This window comes from Denticeps clupeoides, chromosome 12 (assembly GCF_900700375.1).
Source record: "Denticeps clupeoides chromosome 12, fDenClu1.1, whole genome shotgun sequence".
NCBI lineage: Eukaryota > Metazoa > Chordata > Actinopteri > Clupeiformes > Denticipitidae > Denticeps > Denticeps clupeoides.
The window spans coordinates 16906685-16928314 of NC_041718.1; the positions used below are offsets into that span (position 1 = coordinate 16906685).

The following is a 21630-nucleotide window of genomic DNA, read 5'->3' on the forward strand; positions in this document are numbered from 1 at the left end:
CACAAACAGACACAAAATTTCCAAGCCCAGTCACTGATCACAGGTCCCCAGTGTGACAACGGTGCAGAGGTGACTGCAGTGAAGGGGGAGTGTGAAGTTAGTCATGCACTTTACCACTTAGCCTTCAGTCTTTTATTCATAAAAATATGCATTTGATTTCTGATTTCTGTATAAACCAGTTAGAATTAAAAATGTTTTTTTTTTCTTTAAAGTGCTTAAAATTATTTAACAATAATAAACATTTATTTCATAATATTCTCTTAACTTATGTCCTTTAACCAGTTCTCAGTTTTAGCATGATAATCTCCCAGCATGCCACGGTGGACTGTTACTGCCTTAAGACAGAAGGTATGGGTCAGCCGAGGGTATGAATGAAGGTCTTGTACACCTCTCTGTAGGAGTTCCGCAGGAGAACGTAGGGGAAGCAGCTCTCCAGCATGTCCTGGCTGAGGAACGGGGACTCCTCCACGATCTCAAACACAAACAGACAGAAGGGGAGGGGCTTTCGTTAAAGGAAAATTAGATTCAGCCACAGATACACATCTGCTAGCAGTAAATGCTGAGTCAATTACCAACCACACACACAGACTGAAGCTCACCAGATGCAGGAGCAGGTAGATGGATTCCCTGTTCTTGGCCTCCAGTCTCTCAGAGTTTTGGCCCAGCTGAAGCAGAGTGGACGATGCCACCTACAGGTAAGATTGCTGGCGTTAACGTCTGAACAGAAGCAGAAGTGAACTTTTTTTTTTTTTTTAAAGGAAATAACACCAGACCAGAAGAAACTCCTTGAGGTGCTGCTCAATGTTTTTTCTCTGAACGGTGAACATGGCTGCAGACAGCTGGTTCACAGCGGTGGTCAAACAGTGGATGTTGTTCTGATGGCCTGTGGGAAGACGCACAGTCACGACGAAACCATGGAAACACAAAGGAAGGTAACGGGCTCACCTTGAAAGCATCACCGGCACCAGCAACAAATACGAGAAGGAGCTAGAGCAACTTATTAAGGTCGTTTACTGTCGCTTTTTAGAAATACCTCTCGCAGAACTTGCTGCTGAACGTTTAAAGCACACACACCGCAGAAAAAAAAAATATTAAGTTTAATCCGATACAAATGCCAGGCTCTGTTTCCCTGCATATTTGGCATCTGATGTTGGCCGAGACTCAGAGACGAGTAGCTTGGGTTCAAAAGGCAAGATGCCAACACTAACAGATTATTGCACTGCGGCAAGATGCTTTATTTCTTCTTCTATCAGGGCCTAGAACTACTACATTATGTTACCTCCATATTCACGGCTGTAGAAAGAGTTTGAATCCAGGGACAGGACGGGCAGTGACACTGCAATATAGACCAGCAGCAGGCACGTCAGCTTGTACTCTTCCTCACTGGATGAGTTGTCTGTGGAAAGAATTGTGCATGAAAATTTTACACATACACAACTCAATACTGCCTGTAAGGCCATAAACAAACTGTAGGCTGTTGAGATCTGGAAAATGTTCCAAAGTTCAACAAAGGAGAAATGAGGTTGTGAGCAATGAGGATTCTGTGGACGATGGAATTTACCTGTGCGCATGCTGGCAATAGCAGAGACCAGCACAGGGTCAATGTCGCATGGCAAACCTGATGCCGAGGCCAGCTCATACACACTGAGGGTCATCTGGGAATACAGCGGTAATGTTTACAAGACAATAATCTACATAAAGCAAAATGGTACATCATACTGGACAAAAATATTTTAATTCCTATAGTTTAAATACATTCGCTGCTTCAAGAAGACCAGCAGAAATTCCACTATGTGAAGGTTCATTCATTGTATAATATCATAACAAGTAAATAATATTATAAAATGAATAAAAAAAATACAAATATTTGTTCTGAATCTTAAAGTCTTGCATGTGCAGCTGTCTGGACGTGTAGTGTTGGTAAGACATAGGACACAACTCTGATGCGACCCAGCAGACATGTTACAAATGGAGGTCAGTCCATTGAATATTGTTGCTCTTCACTCACTTTGCTTGTTGGTTCTTCACCACAACCTGGTTGTGAGCATTACACACAACCAGCTTATTTCCTAGTACACAGAAATGGTTGCATCACACTTTATTTCCATCTCAAAATGTTTTAATCCTGACACATTTATAGCAATTTATATAAATATTTTATATATTCTATTCATATTCTTAAATCTCGTGCAAACAAAAACATATATATCATCATAGCTTTGAATATTTTGAGTATTGTAATCTTGTATAAACTATCATTTAACAGCAGTTTCTATAATTAAATGCCAATGCTTCTTGCTGATTACACAGTAAGCCCATTTGCCAAGAAGCCACCAACATCAGACTATTCCAGACCGGACCGTGACCAGGCTGTGACCAATGTTTATGTCAATGGGATCAGGATGGGTTTGTGTCGTAGCATGACTGTCATCTCTGAAGTGAGCAAAACCAAGCTGGGACTTTTCACCTCCCACAGTGACCACCTCAACACAGCAGATCGCATTACCGGCGTCACTTACTGCTTCTTAAGTTATCTTCTCACAATCAAGCCCATTTTAATCACTTATTTGCCCAAAATTGGTGCCTCATGGTGGTTTGTGGCTGTGGGTGTTTTTATGTAGTTTACCTTTACGTCAGAATCTGGAGGCAGAAAGTCCCGGAGGCATTCAATGGGTCCCATGAGGAAGGGGCAGTGTCTCTGCATGATCTGTGCCCAAAAACAAGGGAAAGTCCCTGGGTAAGTTCACATCATGTCCACATGATCTCCAGCCAAATCAGACTAAAGAAAACGAAAGCCTCCCAAATGATTCCTTTTGCAAGGATCTAATCCCAGGATTACAGTATGTACAAAGTTTATTACATAGCATTTGTTATATGGAGTGTATAATATTTTAGAACTGCTGTAAGGTCACATGCATCTCCAAGTGAATCCTGGACCATGGCCCTGAAAGACAGGATCACCCCGATGATGGTCATCCTCTTCAAAACATTTTCACAGCCTGCCAACATGACAACAGGAGGAGATCAGTAAGATCCTGCCGTAGGGTCACCGTTAATGTAGTTGTTTTTCTAGCACCTGTCAGTTTTTTCTGCAGGTTGGCCATTGTCTCCGGCTTGTCAAACTTGGCCCTCATCTGCACCAAGGTGTCCATGTTCTCTATTACAAGTTTCTAAGGAACAAAACCATGTTCAGAAAACTCCAACAAGTGCAAAGTAAGCAAACTCGTTAGCTGCTTAATTATGTATTCCCATTCACTGGATATCAAGAAGACAGGCAAATAATTCTAAACAGAGATGTAACAATGCACTATTGTTTTTTTCCTGTCAATCAATCACATAAAATGGCATTTTACAGCAAAAAACATTAAAAAATAATTGTAGAAAATGACTAAATCTTGCATGTTGCTGACTGGATGTGTAGTTTTGGTAAAACAACTCAACGCAACTGTGATGCAACACAGCAAACATATTACAAATGAAGTCAGTCCATTGAATATTTTGGCTCTTCACTCACTATGCTCATTGGTTTTTGCCACCACTGAGCATTACACACAATCGGCGTATTTCCTAATACACAGAGTTGGTTGCATCGCAGTTTATTTTCAAACTCAATGTTTTAATCCTAACACATTTATAACGATTTTTAGCAAATTCATAGAACATCGTTACATTCCTAATGCTACCTATTATAAATAATGAACTCAGAATGGTGCACCTAGTGGTTTTGGAATGAACAGCAGGTACTTTAGCGGTGGAACTAGTGGAAAGATTGTCTGCATTGAGTGAACTGTTACCTTTAGCTCTGCCACTTGTGAGGTGATGTGCCACATCAGGTTCTCACTCAGAAATTTGAGCCCATAGGGACCCAGAAGCTCAGCCAAGGCCTGCATTTCTGGGGCCAAACACATTACATGCTGTCAAGTTCACGTTTTGTTCCTTCGTGTTTTAAGTGACATTAAATAACAATGACATCATTTTAGACTATTTCGGACCATGTCTGAATTACACCAGACAAACATTCCTTGGTACTCTGATCTTCTAGATGGTGCATCACATGCCTGACTTCATGAACAGGCTCTTTTTTAAGGTCAAAGATACTGTCAGAATTCTGTAATATATCTATATATCCACACAAAATTCCTACTGCCTAGCAGGCCTCCAGCATATAGACCACCCCTCAAGGACTGAAGAACATTTTCATAGCCCATCATTTAAATTCTACTGTGGACTTTTCTTAATCATAAATTCATTATTATTCATTGTGCACTCCAGGATTCTAAGGTCTGGACTTGACTGAGCCGTCACACTACAAAAAAAAAGGGCAGCAGTGAGTCACAGCATACAAATATATATTTGGAGGGGAGTCCATGAGAGTTAACCTATTGACACTGCTCAGGGGGTTGTGAGGAACACGGTGGTGGAGGAGCACATTGACAAATTCATCTTCAGCATGTGGGTGTGCAAGGTGTCGCGGCTCTGAATGGAAAACTGCAGTCTTGTTTGTGTGGAGCGGATTTCTCTTCAGAGACCAATAAGGCTGAACTTCTCCCTGATCTCTGGAGTGTTGCAAAAGGTAAGATATGGAAACACCTTTACCCAAACAAGCCACAATTAAGGCAGTTAGTGCTGAAACATTCTGTATGTGTGCAAACATACATACAGTGACACCTGCATAAAAAAAAAGTGACACCTGCATAATTTAGATCAGCACTACCTTGTTAGTAACAGACAACATCATTAGTAAAGCAAGGTTTAATTGGTTTACCTTTTTTAAGGCTGTCAATCTTTTTTTTTTTAATGAACAAATTAATCACACTTTTTAAATGAATCACAGTTGATTGTTAGGCCATAATAATGCATAATAAAAGTTATTAGAGAGGCATGTGTGTGAAACTCTTTAATTCAGACCATAACCCAACGTTCACATGTATGCCTCACATCACGTCAAGCTCAACAGTGGGACTTGAGGGTTGTAGAAATTCAGCTTTTGGGCATTCAGAAATTCAGCTCGGCAGCTGTTGCACAGCTGAATTGCTTATCAGTGCACATCTATTAAGACCATGACCCAAAATGGAAGTTTATACACTATTAATATAATTGTTATCCTTTCCTGTACTGCTTTGTGTAATGTGGTGGCCTAGCGGTTAAGGAAGCGGCCCCGTAATCAGAAGGTTGCCAGTTCGAGTCCCGATCCGCCAAGGTGCACTGAGCAAAGCACTGTCCCCACACACTGCTCCCCGGGCACCTGTCATGGCTGCCCACTGCTCACTCAGGGTGATGGGTTAAATGCAGAGGACTAATTTCACCGTGTGCCGTGCTGCTGTGCATCACATGTGACAATCACTTCACTTTTTTGTAATGGTAAAAGACCAGTGGGAAACCATGTTGGATAAAATCAAAGGTTCAGAATTGTAAAATGATTTCCAATGCCTACCAACTATGTCAGAGAACTCCTCAGCATGGAAGGTCCGCTCGTTTTCAATGGTCTGGTTCATGAAGCAGTGCATTGTGGGACAGTGAATGATGACTGCGTTGCTGGCCTGGCGTAGAAGGCCCTCCAGGTACCTACATAAAACGACCAGAGCACACTCAGTGGCCACTTTGACGAGATAAGGAGACATGCACCAGTACTTTTACAGTCGAAAAAATGCAGAATTCTGTTCTTTTGACTGTTTAACATGTTTCTTTAGTAGTATATGCAGAGCCCATGTTTCTTTAGTAGTATATGCAGATGCTTCCATAACCAGGTCAGCACAGTTCTTCTACATGGCAAAAAAGATCAAGTCAACTATGCATACAGTGTGAACATGGCCACTCTCTACCGGTCTCTATTTTGGGCCTTTGGTATGTGAACATTTGAAGCAAAGTTAATTCGTTGTTGCAATTGCATGTAGTTTTTTGTTTAAAAGTAGTGCTGCACGATTAATCTAATTGCAATCGTAATCGCGATGTCAGTCTGTGTGATTACATGAACGCGAAAAGCTGCGATGATTAGTACATGGATTGGATCGGCAACATATCCGATCCATTCTCTCAAAGTTTGCGCGCTGACTGAAGTCTCACTTCAGTCGGATGTGACGTATTTGGTCACATGACTTTCAATTCGGAGACATATGGATAGACGCATGACGCGCTGCAGCGTACGTCAACGTCGCCGCCATATTTCGACAGGCTCTGCTGTGGCGTGAAGCATATACATGTCTATGGAGAGAAGTGCATAAAAATGCCTCCCTCTTGTGCTGCTCGGGGCTGTACAAACCGCTGTATGCTCCAAACCAGATCCCGGGGATTTTCATTTCATAGGTAAGGCTGGACAATTGTTTTGAATATATTTGGCCATTATAAAATCCCGTTTTATAAGTCTTAACCTTAGCTAAGCTAGGCTAAGCTAGCGAAGCTATGCATTCCTGTGTTCAAGTCAGCCTCCAAACAACGTTTTGGCTAAACTTCTTAGCTGTTAACTTGTCTCAAACTTTGAAAGTTTCCTAAAGAAATTCACCTCAGGTTACAAATATTAACCTTAGCTATGCTAGAAAAGCTATGCATCCCTGTGTTCAATTCAGCCTCCAAACAACGTTTTGGTTAAACATAAGAACTATAATACGGGATTTTATAATGGCCAAATATAATCAAAACAGTTGTTTAGCCTTACCAGGGTTTGTCGTTCGACAGTAATGTAAAAGAGTTTTTTGTGATTTATTTAATTTTGTAGAATATTATATTTTGAAAGCACAGGGCATTTCAGGTTGTTATAAGTAGTTTGTATGTTTCACTTTGAAATTAAACATTTTACTATTAGTATGCGACTTTTCATTGATATACAAGCAAGTGTCCTTTATCATATCGCATATCGCAATATTGATCTCAATAATCGCAATAGGTATTTTTCCCCAAATCATGCAGCCCTATTTAAAAGTCTTGCTTTTGAGTTGGACTGTGCAGTAAGTGCCAAATAATCAGAAAAAAAGACCAACCGCACAAACTGTGCTCCCTTGTAAATTACTGGCAACCCATTAAGAGTGTAAAATTATTGTAACACTACCTTAAAGGGTGAATTATTCTATGAAGCCTAAATGCAGAAGCTGTAAAAATTCCTTCTTCAAAATGCAAATATAGACAAAAGAGGGTCAGTGAATTCTGACAGAGGAGGGTTGTACCAGTTGGTGTAGAGGGTGGTGATGGTTTGGCCCCCTTGTGAGTCGAGCGGCTGGGTCTGCTGCAGCAGGACACACTTTACCAGCCGCGTCATATCTATGTTGATGTAGCAGGACAGGCTGTGTAGGCTGGCGGTGTATGCCCTGATCCCGGCCAGCAGGTCGGAGGGTCGTGAGATCTCGTGGGTGGTCTGGTTATAATTTGCCATTCGCACGATGGTCCTACAAAAGCAAATGGTGAGAGGGCTCAGGGAACGCTTACCAACTCTGTTTATTGTCTTAGGTAAATTGTGCCGAACTGCCACTCACCAGCACAAACTGGACCAAGTCTTTTTGGTAGCATGGAATTAATGGAGCATTTATGAGCATAGATATTTAATGTGTTATGTGTGGACATTTAAAAACTGCTGTGCTTTTCATAATTGTAAATGGTTGTAATGCTATAATAATAATTACAATGTATATACAGCAAATAATTTCCTATTAAATATGCTTATAATGCATTATAAAATGGCAATGTTGTGATGTGCTCTATTAATTTGTCTGAAATTGAACATAACAGTATGTGCTGCTGCAACCACTCCCTAAATGTAAACTGAATACTGGAGGGTTTGTCTCAGCTACAGTAAATAAGACGTAAAGTGAAGTAGGGCTATAAACAAGAAATTAAGATCTGAGGTCAAACTGACCTCTGCACATCAGCTCAAATATTATCTTAAAACCATGCAAGACCGATCGACTGAGGATCCAGTGTTCATAAAGTCCCTGTAGGGTTCGGATTGAAGCACACTTTGATGTATGTAAGATGCACTGAACATGCAGTTTGAATTGAATGCTGATGTGAATGAAGCCCATACTTGGTCAGACGAGTCTCCAGTTGTGAGAGCAGGAACTCAGCAGGGACCACAATGTGGTTAAACACGGTGAAGTCTGGGTAGTGGCTGAAGGCAGTGCAGAGTTCAGACAGCGTCAGATGCATCCTATCCATGCTGAAATAGAGACAAACGATCAGTCGTGGTTTGTGAAGTTGCAGAGATGCAAACTGAAAGGAAAATAAAAACAGCTTGCCATCCTCTATGTTAGTCATGCAAATAATGGATACACCAGTTATGGGCCTATCGATATGAATACCAATGTGATAATTAGACTGATAAGCAAAACCAGTGTTTTTCTTTTTTTCTTCTTGCCATTCATTCACCAAGAATCTTCATCATTAATTTATTTTTAGTACGATCCCTATTGGTTGACTGTCATAGTGCAAAAAACATCCAGAATGCAACTATGTGCAACACAACTGATACCTCTTTATAGCTGAAAAATTGGTGCATCCCGAGCTAGGGTGCAATGTGCAATGAAGCAACCTATGTGATGATCCCTGGATCATCACATCGTCATCAGAGGACAAGCCCTGATCTCGCCCAGCCGCGTGATAAAACCAGGCAGCAGCAGGGATCGAGAGAGCAATTCTCCACCCTGGGCCCTGGTTGTTCTCCATTGAACTAGGACGTTTGTGCTTGACAGAGACCAGCGGGTAGCTTTTTTATCAGCCCTGCAGGACACCCATTGTGGTACCAGAGGGGATGATATTCTGCGCAAGGCATGGTGGTTTATTCTTGCTCCATTTCCCTATTTGTGTTACCCCATTCTTTCCATTCCCCCCTTGGTTGTGACAAAAAAACATTTTAACAAGGCCGATATCTACTAATCATTAACTAATAATCGGCACTTTCTGACACCAGCGTGTGCTCCCTGACTATCTAATTTACTTTACTTAACTTTATTTTACTTTATTTTGCAGAAGCTTTTATAAAAAGCAACTTACAGGAGGAAGACACCAGCAATTCTCGTTCGATTTCTATATATTTTACCTAATTGTGTTCAGAAACGTGTCCTTACTATGTCCTGGCCTGTCCTGTTATTCGTCATTTGTTGTTTTGTGTGTTCATGTTTCATTTGATTCATTTCTCATATCCTCTGTTTGTGAGTCAAGCATTTTCACATCCTTTTTCCTCCCCGCCACGCATTACCTGACAGTAATGTTTCATGTGAGTCATGGTATCAGTTATGAGATCATGATTAGTTGTGCAGTCAGGTTGACAGCAGGTCATTACTTGGTCACGATGGCCCTGTCTTTTCTCTGGCTCTCCGTGCCTGGCTTCTCTTTCTGCACCTCTCCCTTCTTGGGCATCTGCTTCTTCTGCTTCTTGTTGCGAGCCCTGCTGATGGTATCAGCACAGTGCTTAGCCAGCAGCTAGAAGGGGACAGAGACAGCACAGTTGTTGTTTTTTTCATTATTATTATTGGACCTGTTGACACAAGGGACGCTCAAGTACGAAAGCATGGAAAATGTGGATGCACTTCCGAAGAAACAAAGGATGTTTAAATCCACTACCTAGGGGCACCAGGAAAAGTATGGGCATGATTTATATTAACAGAGCTAGTCTCTGGTTGTTGTCACACTTGGAAAGAAGGCCCTTATGTACCCCTCCAGGCCCTAGGTCTCTTTTTTTTTTCTCCTGTAAACAGAATGGTTTGAAGAGAAATACCACCTCAGCCCAAAAGCGTAACCACCATATTTTATTTAAATTAAATTAAAGCTTTAAACAGTGTTTACGGTGTTTATTACTGAACGGTGAATCAAACTGACAGTCCCATAAAAAAGACTACAAAAGAGCCACAACATTCCCGGCATGCCATCAGCGGAGTTTTAAACAGAATTCATCCCAAGGCAACGGGAAAGACTTTGACGTCCATCGCTGGATCTCTGATCCGTTTGTCACCCACATTTGTATATGTGGTTTGTTTATTTACTTATCTATTACACTAAATTCATTTAATTAATACTCAGGAAATAAGAGTAAGCGGCTCAATGACAGAGTGAATCTGGCAATTTCAATGTTTAATGAATTAAAAAAATAAATAAATCTGCCCTCTCCTTCCCACCTTCGGTGAAGACTGAATGAGTTGGATAACCCCTGACCTCCCTGTCTACCGCTGATTCACCTGGTCGTTAAGGTTGCACTGCTCTGCACAAATCTCCAAGACAACCGTGCAGGTCTGCCGGGCGATCTCCTCCAGGAAGGTCACGCACAGCTTCAGGCTTCTCTTCTCAATCTCCTCCATCTACAGCATAGCAACGAGAAGAGCAGCAAACAGGATAGAGTTCATTGTTCTCCGCCTTCCCTGAAAACGTTAAAGTGGTTTAAGTGGTGTGTGCGTTTTTTTTATCTTCTGTGGCTCAAAAGCAGATCACTTCTGATCACAAGAGCAATATTTTATGAGGATATCATGTCATAATCTCACATTTCATTCCTTCCTTCTACGACTGTTTTACATTATGAGGTAATTTTAGATATATGAATTAAATTAGGGCCAGATGGCAGTGGCTTGTGTGTATATGTTGGAGAACGAGTGTGTGAATGTGTGTGTGTGTCTGCGGCTTGGTGAATGCTGCTCACTACTGACCTCTTCTGGGCACATGTCATGGCAGCTCTGGTTGAAGTGAGTGCAGGCCATCGGGAATGCCATCAGGTACCTCTGCATGGCCACATCCTCGCTGCCCTGAGTGAACATCTTCTCAAACACCCGTGGGTAGTAGCTGAAAGCAGTCACACAGTCATTTGAATATGAACTATTAGAAGTATTGGACATTGACTCTACAGAATAGCCACAACATTTCTTGCCTGATTTCCATTTATGGCACAAATGCAACATCATTCAGTCAGCAGGTCAGTGCAGATGTTTTAGATGCTTGATATGAGAGATCCACACAACTAAAACGACTACAACACTACAAAAATAAAGGGCTGAACAGTTGTCTATAAAAATTTGATTTATGAACCCATTACTACTAACTAATAAAAACCCAAACAACTGAGATCTATTAAAACATGTTGTCTGACCCAGTAAAAAATGTCTGGTAATATAACCACTCCTCATATAGAGATTTTGCCTTTTGTTTTGCAGTCCATTGAAATAAAAAAAATGCATTAAAAGGACTTGATTTAAAACATGCTGTGTTTTAATGAATATCACGTGTCAAAGCTCTGGCTGGTTCCTGGCTTGTATAAAGGATTAACAGCTGCTTTTAAACCCACCACAAGATAGAAATGTCGGCTGCCTCCACCAGAAGGCCATCAATGTCGTCCATCAGTCTGGTGTGAAACTGTGTCATGTTCATGATCTTGGCCAGGTCGGGGTACTCCTTCAAGGCCAGAGCGGCCTTGGACACGCTGGTATAGGCCTGGGACGGAGACGTACCAGCATTAGGGCCGGTCTGTGACATTTTAAAAACAGCTATACTCCTCCTACAATTGTGAGCTGGAACTCATGCTGTGACATGAGACAAATTGAGGTCACTCAGGGTACCTGTAGGCGTAACCAGTCAAGCCTGAGGGCCTTGAAATCAAATTCTTCCCCGTTTTCCACTGTCAAAAATAGAAAGTGGGATGTCATCTTCTGCTTGGGTGGCCTGAAATGGAGGGTGCATATCTAAAGGCACAAACATATCTCACCCACCTTGCTTAAGTGACAATGCTGACAAGATGGAGATGAAAGATGACATCAGTACCGACTCCTCTTCTGGACACACATACATGCTCTAGAGAAGACAAGAATCAGATCTCCTCCATTTTGATCACAATTTTTATTATCGATTTGTATATGTTGCTGCCTGTTATGTAATTGCAGAAGAAGAGAAACCGCAGCTGTCATACTCAGATTACAGAATGTATTCAACGGACCACAACATTAAATATACACAACATGACCTCTGGCATCGCCACTGCCGAATGTATTGATTTGGACTTGGCAGGACAGGCTTGGCAGGACAGGCTGCACCCTAAGCAGGGTATCTACATCAAGACTGAAATCAGAGGTCATGGTTTCTTTTACATAGCCTTGTAAAATATACCCATACAAATATATGTAACAAAATGTGATACCAGGCGCTTGTGTTCATTTCTGCAGGTATTAGCCTAGTGAACCAGAAGACCAGAAAGTCACAGGTTCAGAGCAAGACCCTGAACCCTGAGTGTCTCCAGGGGGACTGTCCCTGTAACTACTGATCGTAAACAATACTCGAGTTGAGGGGGGGATAAGGAGGGACGTCATAAAAACTGTAAGGCGTACGTGTGCAAGCACCGTAAAAACATCATTAATCATATTGAGGAGCAATCAGACATTCGACTGTGCGGAGACACTTAGTAGCCATGGGATTTGAGTGAAAATTCAAAATTTGACCACTTTGGGAGTAAATCTGACACATAATATCCACACAATGCATGTTGTTTTAGGATAGTAAATTATGGTTTTGCTTAAACAACAATAACAATGGTACACAGTTGGTCTCCCACCATGTTCACTGTCATCAGCACAAAATATGTCTGATCAATAATAAAATTAGCCATCTTTTCACTATCATTTGTTTTTACATCGCAACTAAGTCATTCTGGATAAGGCCGCATGATAAATGATCACACTGCTCACCTGGCGCCTTTCATGGTTGCCTACTGCTCACTGAGGGTGAAGGGTTAAAAACAGAGGACACGTTTCGTTGTGTCGCCAAGTGCTGTGCTGGAGTCCATCACAATAACTTTTCACTTAAAGATGGTTTTGTTGAATTAGTGAGATGGGTGGGAAGTTTATGTTTTGTTGCCAATTTTGTCACCCTGCTCATGCTTAATAGTTTGAAAATCATATAGCAGATACACGAACAACGGAATAGAAATCTTTACATCAACTACAATATCAAAATGAAAAGTTCCCATTACATATCTAACCACATTAGTTCTGATCTCACAATGTTGTACTTAATGAGGCATTACAAGATTAATCAGCACAACATGACTACGTATACTCACTCACGGTCCATGAGCATTTCTCCACTTCTACCAGAGCCACGATGCTAACCACCGCACCACCTTGTGGCTCTTGAATTATTGCTTACTTGATCATTAGTATTAATTATTGTCACAAAAATCCACGAGCAGCAAAAGGGTATTAAACATACAAAAGCATGGATCTTCATCAGCCTCTGTAGTAATGTCATGTCTGATCCTGTACCTGTGACCAGTGCGTAGTGCTGTCGTACCTGAATGGTGTCATTAATCACCAGTGAATCGAACTGGGCCAGGTACATGACGTGGTAGCGCTGTATAACACTGTTGTGTTTGGCGAGCAGAGTCCGCAGCCTCTGCATGTAGAAGAGCAGCTCTGCTATTTGACTGGCCATACACACAGATACACACACATACACACACACACACACACACACAAAGAACTGTTACAAATCTATTCAAAATCCAGTTGGTTTTATATGCATTGGTTTATATTTTATATGCTTTTAACATAATAATATTTATTGCATATGTTTTGATTAATCAACCTGGTTTCAATTGCAAAATATTTGCCTTTGTTTGTGATTTTGACAATAATTTATTTAAAACTCACGAGTCCACATAGTCTTCAGGGGTCTTAGTCTTAGGGACGTTCTCACTGTGACGGACCAGCCAGCCTATTTCGTCACGGGAGAATGACAGGGCCATGAACACAAATAATGCCTGATGGAAACAGGGGGACAGAAGAGATGGCATGGCAGCGCTTCAATTGCCATGGAGACAGTCACAGTATTGCTTTTTGTAGCGAGTGCTTGAATTTTGCTTTCTGATAATATTTGGTGTGTTTTCTGTGAAAAGGTTGTGGAGGAGCGGCGCAGCAGGTAATGACACATTTCTGATGCGGAACTACTGTGTGCTAGAAAGCAACAAGGTCAACCCTCTTTCCAGCCTGGTTTAGCACTTAAAGTGCTTTTCACCGTGAGGATGCACACCGGCAGCGTGAAGTAAACCACAGAAGCAGAGCTTAGCCCACCTTTGGTCCCAGCAGTCCCGGCTCATCTTCTAAAATTTTGTACAGCTCTTTCACTGCATTTCTGAGGAAGTGCCTCTTCTCTCTGTGTATTGCTCCGCTGAATCAAGATAAAGACATGAGTGGTTCATATGCAAAACTCTTAGAACAATATTTCCATATTAGAGCCTTATTAGAGCATCTTTTCATAGACATTCATTTACAAGGATAATATGTTTTAATAGAGGTCTTTAACAAGCCTTTCAGTCTCCTCAGCCTGCATATTGTGTGGGCCTAGTGTTCCCTTGCTTTGTCTTGTGTAATGCACCGATGTTATTTATTTATTAATCCATTCATTTTATATTAGTTTTTTCATCTTTCAATCAAATTCCAGATTAAAAAAAGAAAAAGAATGGTGAGGATGAATATGACGACATGGTGTGAAATGATAGCAGTAAAGTCAAATCAAAAGAAACTCACCAGTTGGTTACCACATGTTCTCGGCACTCTTTGATGTCCGCCACACGTTTACTGTATCTAAATGCAAAAAGGGAATATACTGTTTCAGATATTACATATACAGCATCATCCTCTCGTTGTTTACACCACAGATATATCTTCCCATTCACCCTCCAGTTATGGCTTCCATTTGATCTTGGAAGTTAAGCAGGGTGGGGTGTGGTTAATTGTTGGATTGGAGACTGCATTGAAATACTATGGGTTGGTGAAAGTGAAGTAATTGTAAAACACTCTGTCCTTTGCATTTAACCCACCACCTAATGGGCAGTGGGCAGCAACCATCCGATTACAGGTCTGTTTCCTTACCTGCTAGGCCAACCACTGCCCCTGTTTTGAGCTATTAAATTTGCAGGTTCTTCAATATCAGAGGTCACCCCTGGACCAATATTTGTGGCCTGGTGCCATAGAACGGTGGTCAGTTTATTATATTAAATCTTTAATATTGTGACTGATGAGAATGTGCTTAGCTCTGAAATGCAGACACATTCTATTCAACATTTCTTACCCTTTAAGGCCATCAAAGTAGTCCTCTGAGAACTTGTGGATATTTATCACCTCATCCCTGATGAGGGTTAAGTAGAGTCCACTGCGCAGGGCCATCTTCCACAGTTCCTGGGAGGCTGCGTTTGTGTTCAAGCTGCTGTGGCAGAGCAGGAATCCCACTGGAAAACAAAGAACCCAAAAAGAATAATAGCTGTGATTCAGGCAAAAAAATTTTAGGTTCCTTCATTTGTTGCTTCATTCTGCTGACATTTGTTTTCTTTTAATGTTTAGTCACTGGCCAAAATTCTGTCCCAATTAAGAAGATTTTATAATGCAGCTTTTTCATGAAGGGTGCTCTGTAATAACTATATATATATATATTTCTTTTAATTGTTTTTGTTCAATGTGCATTTATTATTTTGCTTGTTATTTCATTCTGAAATCTGACTACATGTGATGACTGATACTCACAAATAATCCAGCGCTCCATCACGTCCATGGACAGATACTCACAGGCCATCTGTGGAGACAGACGTATTATATAATGTAAAATCATTTCTATTAAAAACGTTCACTTTATGAGAAAAGTCTATCTTTTTCCTGGATTTTTGTGAATGTCTCAATTCAAAAAGCAAACATCAACAATGTTCCAGCAAATTCCTCCTTCAGTGGCTGTGTGAGGTACACAACCTAGCAGAAAATTACTAACACCTGGCAACACAAAAAGGGAACTGGAGGAATGTGAAGTGATAAGATCTGTAGAGAACACACGTCCCTCCCACGTGTCTCCTGCTGGCAATATGATACCAGACACCTAGAGAGGACAGACATTTCTCCCAATCCAGGAAACAATTTTAACATATTTGATTCACAAATGAATGCCTATAGCTTAGTAAATGAATATTGGCCATATGGTTTATTGTCCATTGCTTTTAGTACTTGAAATGATTGAAAATGATTATGCATGGAATGTAAGTCAAAACAGGAATGGTTCACTGCTTCTGATTACGTTGTGTGACTGTATTTCATTTTTTTTGTCATGTGTTGTTTTTCTTCCCAGTTCAAGGACCCGTTAGGAGGCACCCAGCGGCGTCACAGAAAACAATGCCACTTCAAAGCATTTAGTAAGTGCCTTTTTTTGGGCTGATTGGCACGGTGGGCAGGGTTGGCACCACGAGCCACACTCACTGTGTCACAGCAGGCTGGGCTCAGCATGGCAGCGGGGGCACTCAGGAGGCTGAGGAGCTGGGCGCTGCGCCACTGCTCCACCGGAAGATTCCGGCGCGGGTACACCATCTGCAGCGAGAGCAAGGCCTCCGTCACGACCTGCCACCGCGGGGGACACAGACACACGTTACAAACGATGTACATCACCATTCAACAACGTTCACGAATGAGACCAGAGAATCGTCCTTTTCCCCCTCAATCAGCCCGCATTAGCCATTTTTTCTATGGTTTAACGTTACCAGAAGTACGAGCAGTAATGTAATGCATTCATAAGTGGTTTCTTATAATGGTTTTTGCGTTCACCTTGGTGTGTGGGCCAAACTCCTCTGTCAGCTTTTTCAGCGGTTGCTCATATTCCAGAAACATCTGGCCGAGGCGTGGGTATGAAGGTTCGCTGCAAAACAAATCGGTTCAGTCGTGAAGCTTCGAATCCAGCAAAGCGGTGGTTCTCTTAACCAGTCCTCAGGCACAGGACACACTTCCATTCTTCCACAGCACAGAATACTGGACGCTTTTCACAATGGTGCTGTACTGTAGTGATATTAATGTAATGTGCATGTTTGATTTGTTGCATCTATACGGATCTTTCCAATTCTCACACCATTCTACTGCAATAATGACTGTAATATCTGGATTGACCTACGAACCCCCCTCTAGGTTGGTGGGATGCTGCTGCATTTTCCAACAAATTGCACTGCAATTAGTTCTTGGATACTGTGTGCAATCATCTGTAATTACTGAGACGCGCGGCGATTTTCTCTTGTGCGCCGCTTCGTTGTCATAGTACACTGGTTGCTAGGCATTGCCACTGTTTTGGCCTTCAGATAATTATTTCTGAAGTATGTCATAGAGTTACACTGGACACATTATAGAGGCAGTGTGTACATAGCGTGTGCGACATGTCCAACAGAATGAAATGTTCAAAGTGTGATTTTCTTATAATGTACTGTAGTGATATGTGCCTCATGGTGGGGATGTTCTGAGGACATTAAATAAGACTGTAACACCTTTTAACAAATTGAAACAGATATTCTGTACATGCATGAGTACCATTTACACCAGTCATTCTGTTTGTAGGTCTGTTCAGGACCATGAAAAATTCTACTCCGGATCCATGCCAGAGACCCAAAATTCTGCTGCCATTTAAATCCCCATCCTATAGATGGCAGTAAAGAGCATTTGTGATAAAACAGCGTATGTTCTCACAGCGTTTTTCAATCTGCTCTAATAGCTGTCACAAATTGTTGCATGTCAGTGTGGAGTTGACCAATGTCCCTGATGTCCTTCTGGATTGCATATTTAGAAAAATCTACAGTGGTATAGTCAAATGTTTATGGTTAAGATTAGCCATATTACAGTATACCGCTACACCATTACACAGGAACAACTAAAAGATGGGTTGAGGAAGCCAAGAAACAGAGAAAATTCTAAATGAGATCAAAGAGTCGGCTCAGAAGCATCACCTGTTTCCATTAGACATCTCATGTGCACAGTTGTACATGCCCACTAGTACTTTCTTATCATCTATGCGAGACAGCATAATGATTACTGATGCATAGGTGACTATGAGGTCCAAGAAGCTCTTTGTGAAGTCGAAGTTGACCGTCTGAAGTGAAGAAAATAACAAATGTTATATATAATTTATCAGAATGTAACTCCATTTTTAGTCCTCTAATCAGTTCCATACTTACAATGTTGAAGAAGCACTGGCATGCATCTATTGTATTCAACAATTCATAAACATGGTCCTATGAGGAATACATGCAACAAAAAAAAGACATTTTCATATAAAAGCTGTCTTAATGTATAATGGACTTCCAATTACCTTTGCAAACCTGTTGCTATTTCTCATTAAAGCTTTCATCAGTGTTTGACAGTTTGCAATTTTCCCCATCTGTGACCCTCATAACACTGAATTACTAAGGCTGACATGCTTTGCAAATGATATGATGGGTCTTTATTGAAACTGCATATCTTTTCATTGGAGATGACAGTGGCCATTGATGCCAGCGAGCACAGAGTACAGTGGCAGAAGACCACCGTAGAAAAACGTAATGAATGACTGTGTAAAGAGAGCGGGACATTTCGTGGTATTAAAGATCCTCACCCTGAACTCCATGACATCTAAGAAGGACTCATAGTAGCTGCTCAGACCCTCCAGAACTATAGTTTTTTGTTTCTGAATGTTGCTTAGATGTTGCTAGAAAAGGAAAAAAAAACATTAGTGACATACAATATTTAGGAAATTGAACTCAAAACCAATGTTGATTGATAATTCGCTAATTAATGCAAAAAAGAGACATAACTGTACCTTTAGCAATATATTTAGGTGTTTTCATATGAGTGTCTGACAGGTTTTGTTTGGACAAAGGACAAGTTAGGCCTTATCAGGGCTCTTAGTTTTGTATATCTATAGAATCTATAGAAATTGCTTTGGATAACAGTTAAGAACTATGCTTAACAGCCGCCTGATACTAGTGGCCTGTGAGAATCTACCAGTGTAAATGGTCATGAAAGTAAAGAAAACACATTGAATGAGAAGGTGTGTCCAAATGTTTGGCCTGTACTGGTACGTGTGACAGAAATAATTATTTTTGGCAACCACAAGTGAGGTATACTACAACCTTGACCACATCTAATGGTGTGTTTGTTTTACATCAGTAGACTTGCTTGTTGAGTTAGGATTGGTCAGTCGCCAGTTCATTTACATTTTACCAGACGCCCTTATCCAGAGCAACTTACATTCAGTTACAGGGACAGTCCCCCCTGGAGACACTCAGGGTTACAATCAGTAGTTACAGGGACAGTCCCCCCTGGAGACAATCAGGGTTAAGTGTCTTGCTCAGGGACACAATGGTAGCAAGTGGGGTTTGAATGTATGATTCATAGGCGAGTGTCTTATTCGACTAGGCTACTATCACCCACCTATATCTCAAGATATCAACAGTCTTTCTGAAATCAAATAATATTATCGCCACTTTACACCTTTTTACATGTTTAGAGTTCATGTTGAAATATGAACATGAAAAACCTTTCATTAGTTTCACTACTGCATTAAACTTTCAAATGGTACTGTACGAGACCTATTAAAAGAATGAAGTGAAAAGTCCTTTTATAAAGACATGTGATACTCTGCTTAATGCTTAATGTGTTGCAGATGTAAGCCTAAAGACTTTCACGCCTCCCTGAAGTTATTTTCCTGTGATGGACCGTCTGTTCTGCTGAAAATTATATGCCACAAAAGCATTAATTTGCTGACGGCAGGCGAGGCCTGCTATATATTCAATATAGATCCATTTGGCCATAGACTTTTTTTCCCGGCTTTTCATACATTTCATTTCTAATTTGAGCCTCTGGCTAATTTGAGTACCTGCAGAAGAATCTTTCCAAGGAACAATCGGTTTCAGTGCAGAGACGCGGTCAAATATCTGTCAACAACGCTGATCTGCAGGTCTACACCTCCAAGCCAGGAACTGTGAGAGTGATGTATTGCAGAAACTTGATGGCGTGTCTGTGATGTGCTTCAACATTCTGTGTCAACGGCATGTTTCGTTGTGTCTGTTGTCAGTGTGCAGCTGCTGCCTCTTTTGTTGGTTCCTGATTTATCACCCAGTGTCTGTTTCCTTTTATGTCTAATTTTGAACTGAGGGAGCATTTCCCCTGCTCTGCACACAATCGTGGCAATAAAACGTGTGTGTGAAGTGCAGCAGAATCTTGTTCCATTTGAAGGAACTAGATGGTGAACCGCGGGGCCATGTGATGCATGCTGACTACTCACACTCGAGCCCCTGAAGTCGATGCTGGGGAACTTCTTGTTGATGTATTTCATGGCCGACTCCATGGCCTTGTCCATCAAAAAGGAAGGTCGGAGTTTGGAGTCTGAGCATGCCTGCAGAAGAAAAGGGAATGACATTCAGTGTGTCATGTTTTCATCTTTTGGTCCTCTGTCCCAGTGTGAAAAACACTATAAAATTCAGTCTGCTGTTCCAGCCATTGAATCTGTAATGCGCTCATCTGTCACAGTCCTTTGTTACATTGAACATTGTGACTACTGAAATGGCATTGAAACACATTCTTCCTGATATTTAAGTCATGCGAGTGTCATGCGTTTATGGGGCCGTTCGCTTTTCAGCCTGAGCAGCTCAGCTTCCTGTGTGAGAAACTTCCTCTTTCGCTGCTCTTGCGGCTTTGGCAATTCAAAATGGTCTAGGCGTGATGCCTCATCACGGCAAATCCACAAAAGTTACAAGCTGAAGTAGCTGCTGTGTTTTTAACTATCCCACAAAAAATAGGCTTCTTATAATCTGATCAAGCACAAAAGGTTGAAAAGTTTACTTCTGATAGTTATGAGTATATATTCTAGAGGTTGCAGTAAGCACTACTTAGTTCTCTTATATGCATAATATCTGTATTTGTAATTCATCTCAATTTCTTGCATTTACATACACCATTTCCTTGAGAACATCTATTAAGAATAATGAGCATTCAGGCCAAACAGACAACATATATTTTGGTTCCTTCTTTGTACTTTGACAGTTTGGGGGAAAAAACGTTTTTTGACGTCCTGCTGCTCACCTTCTTGATGTAGTTCATCCGTATCAGCACGCCTCTCCCCCTGTCGTTGAGGATGGTCAGTTTCTCTGCCAGTTTGTGCTGGTACGCCATGGCCCTGGTTGTAGCTTGGTGGACCCCGGGAGTCGCGATGGAGGTCAGGTCTCCCCTCCCAACATTCAAAATGACTCCGCCCTCTCAGAGCAGGGAGGTGCCGGGGATGGGGTTTTACTCTGGTCACAGAGCACAGGGGGCTGGCGGTGTTAACAGAGTTGAATGGTGATTTATTAGTATTTGGTTACATGTTTGTCTTTTTCCTGATCCTTCTCTCTTTTCATTTACTTCATTTACTTACGTCTTCCTCTTTTGCTGGTCAGCCATTTTTGCATCTGAGTGGGTGATGAGGCTTCCTGTCTTCCTGTCTGTGTCGACCAACCACGAGAAAGAAGTTTTGTTCACATTTTATTTCACTAAGGCAGACAAACATTTTTGGGCACAATTACATGATTATATTTTTTGTTAATTTCTCTAATTTTATGCCAACATTTCAAAGATTGTTCCAATAAACACAGGAAGTGTTGCTGTTGTGTTTTTCCACTAGATGGCCTCCTCAGCCTCTGAATGATGGGCTCTGTGACCGCTCCAGCAGTCAGCCCATTACCCGGGCCACAAATGATTATTAACTGAACTACTGTGAGCAAAGGCCTGTGTAAAGTTTTGCTTACTCTCCCACTACACAGCTCTCCAAAGTCCAAGCTTTGTGATTAGACCTGGTGATTAGTTTTTATTAGTTTGTCAGAAAATTAGTTTGATTAAGATGATGCAAATACAGTTTTTTTTTTAGTGTGTG

The 21630-nt window shown here is 41.3% G+C and overlaps 1 protein-coding gene across 2 annotated transcripts; it reads right to left on the minus strand.

The window, feature by feature from the left end:
* Positions 1-117: 117 nt before the first annotated feature.
* Positions 118-20951, minus strand: nckap1l (NCK associated protein 1 like). Of its 2 annotated transcripts, XM_028999191.1 has the most exons (31): positions 20805-20951; positions 20008-20118; positions 18337-18429; positions 17921-17977; positions 17693-17835; positions 16533-16623; positions 16191-16328; positions 15474-15522; positions 15025-15181; positions 14481-14537; positions 14025-14121; positions 13605-13714; positions 13246-13378; positions 11673-11754; positions 11523-11581; positions 11252-11397; positions 10620-10752; positions 10158-10277; positions 9266-9405; positions 8012-8143; positions 7158-7376; positions 5435-5565; positions 3795-3892; positions 3077-3170; positions 2917-2999; positions 2627-2707; positions 1562-1655; positions 1280-1396; positions 774-883; positions 600-689; positions 118-472 (listed from the first exon to the last, which is right to left on the minus strand). In XM_028999191.1, exons 1-31 carry the CDS (start codon positions 20892-20894, stop codon positions 356-358), a joined length of 3372 nt encoding a protein of 1123 aa, XP_028855024.1. In that variant the 5' UTR covers positions 20895-20951; the 3' UTR covers positions 118-355. The 2 variants fall into 2 exon arrangements, with proteins under 2 accessions (XP_028855024.1, XP_028855025.1); XM_028999192.1 differs by lacking the exons at positions 118-472; positions 600-689; positions 774-883; positions 1280-1396 and having other exon boundaries at positions 2913-2999.
* Positions 20952-21630: the final 679 nt, after the last annotated feature.

Coding starts and splice junctions, on each gene's coding strand:
- nckap1l (XM_028999191.1), bottom strand. CDS start 20,894: ATGGCGTACCAGCACAAACTGGCAGAGAAACTGACCATCCTCAACGAC. Junction 8,144..9,265: donor GACAGGGCCATCGTGACCAA/GTAATGACCTGC, acceptor TCTCTATTTCAG/CATGGATAGGATGCATCTGA. Junction 1,397..1,561: donor TATTGCCAGCATGCGCACAG/GTAAATTCCATC, acceptor TTCTTTCCACAG/ACAACTCATCCAGTGAGGAA.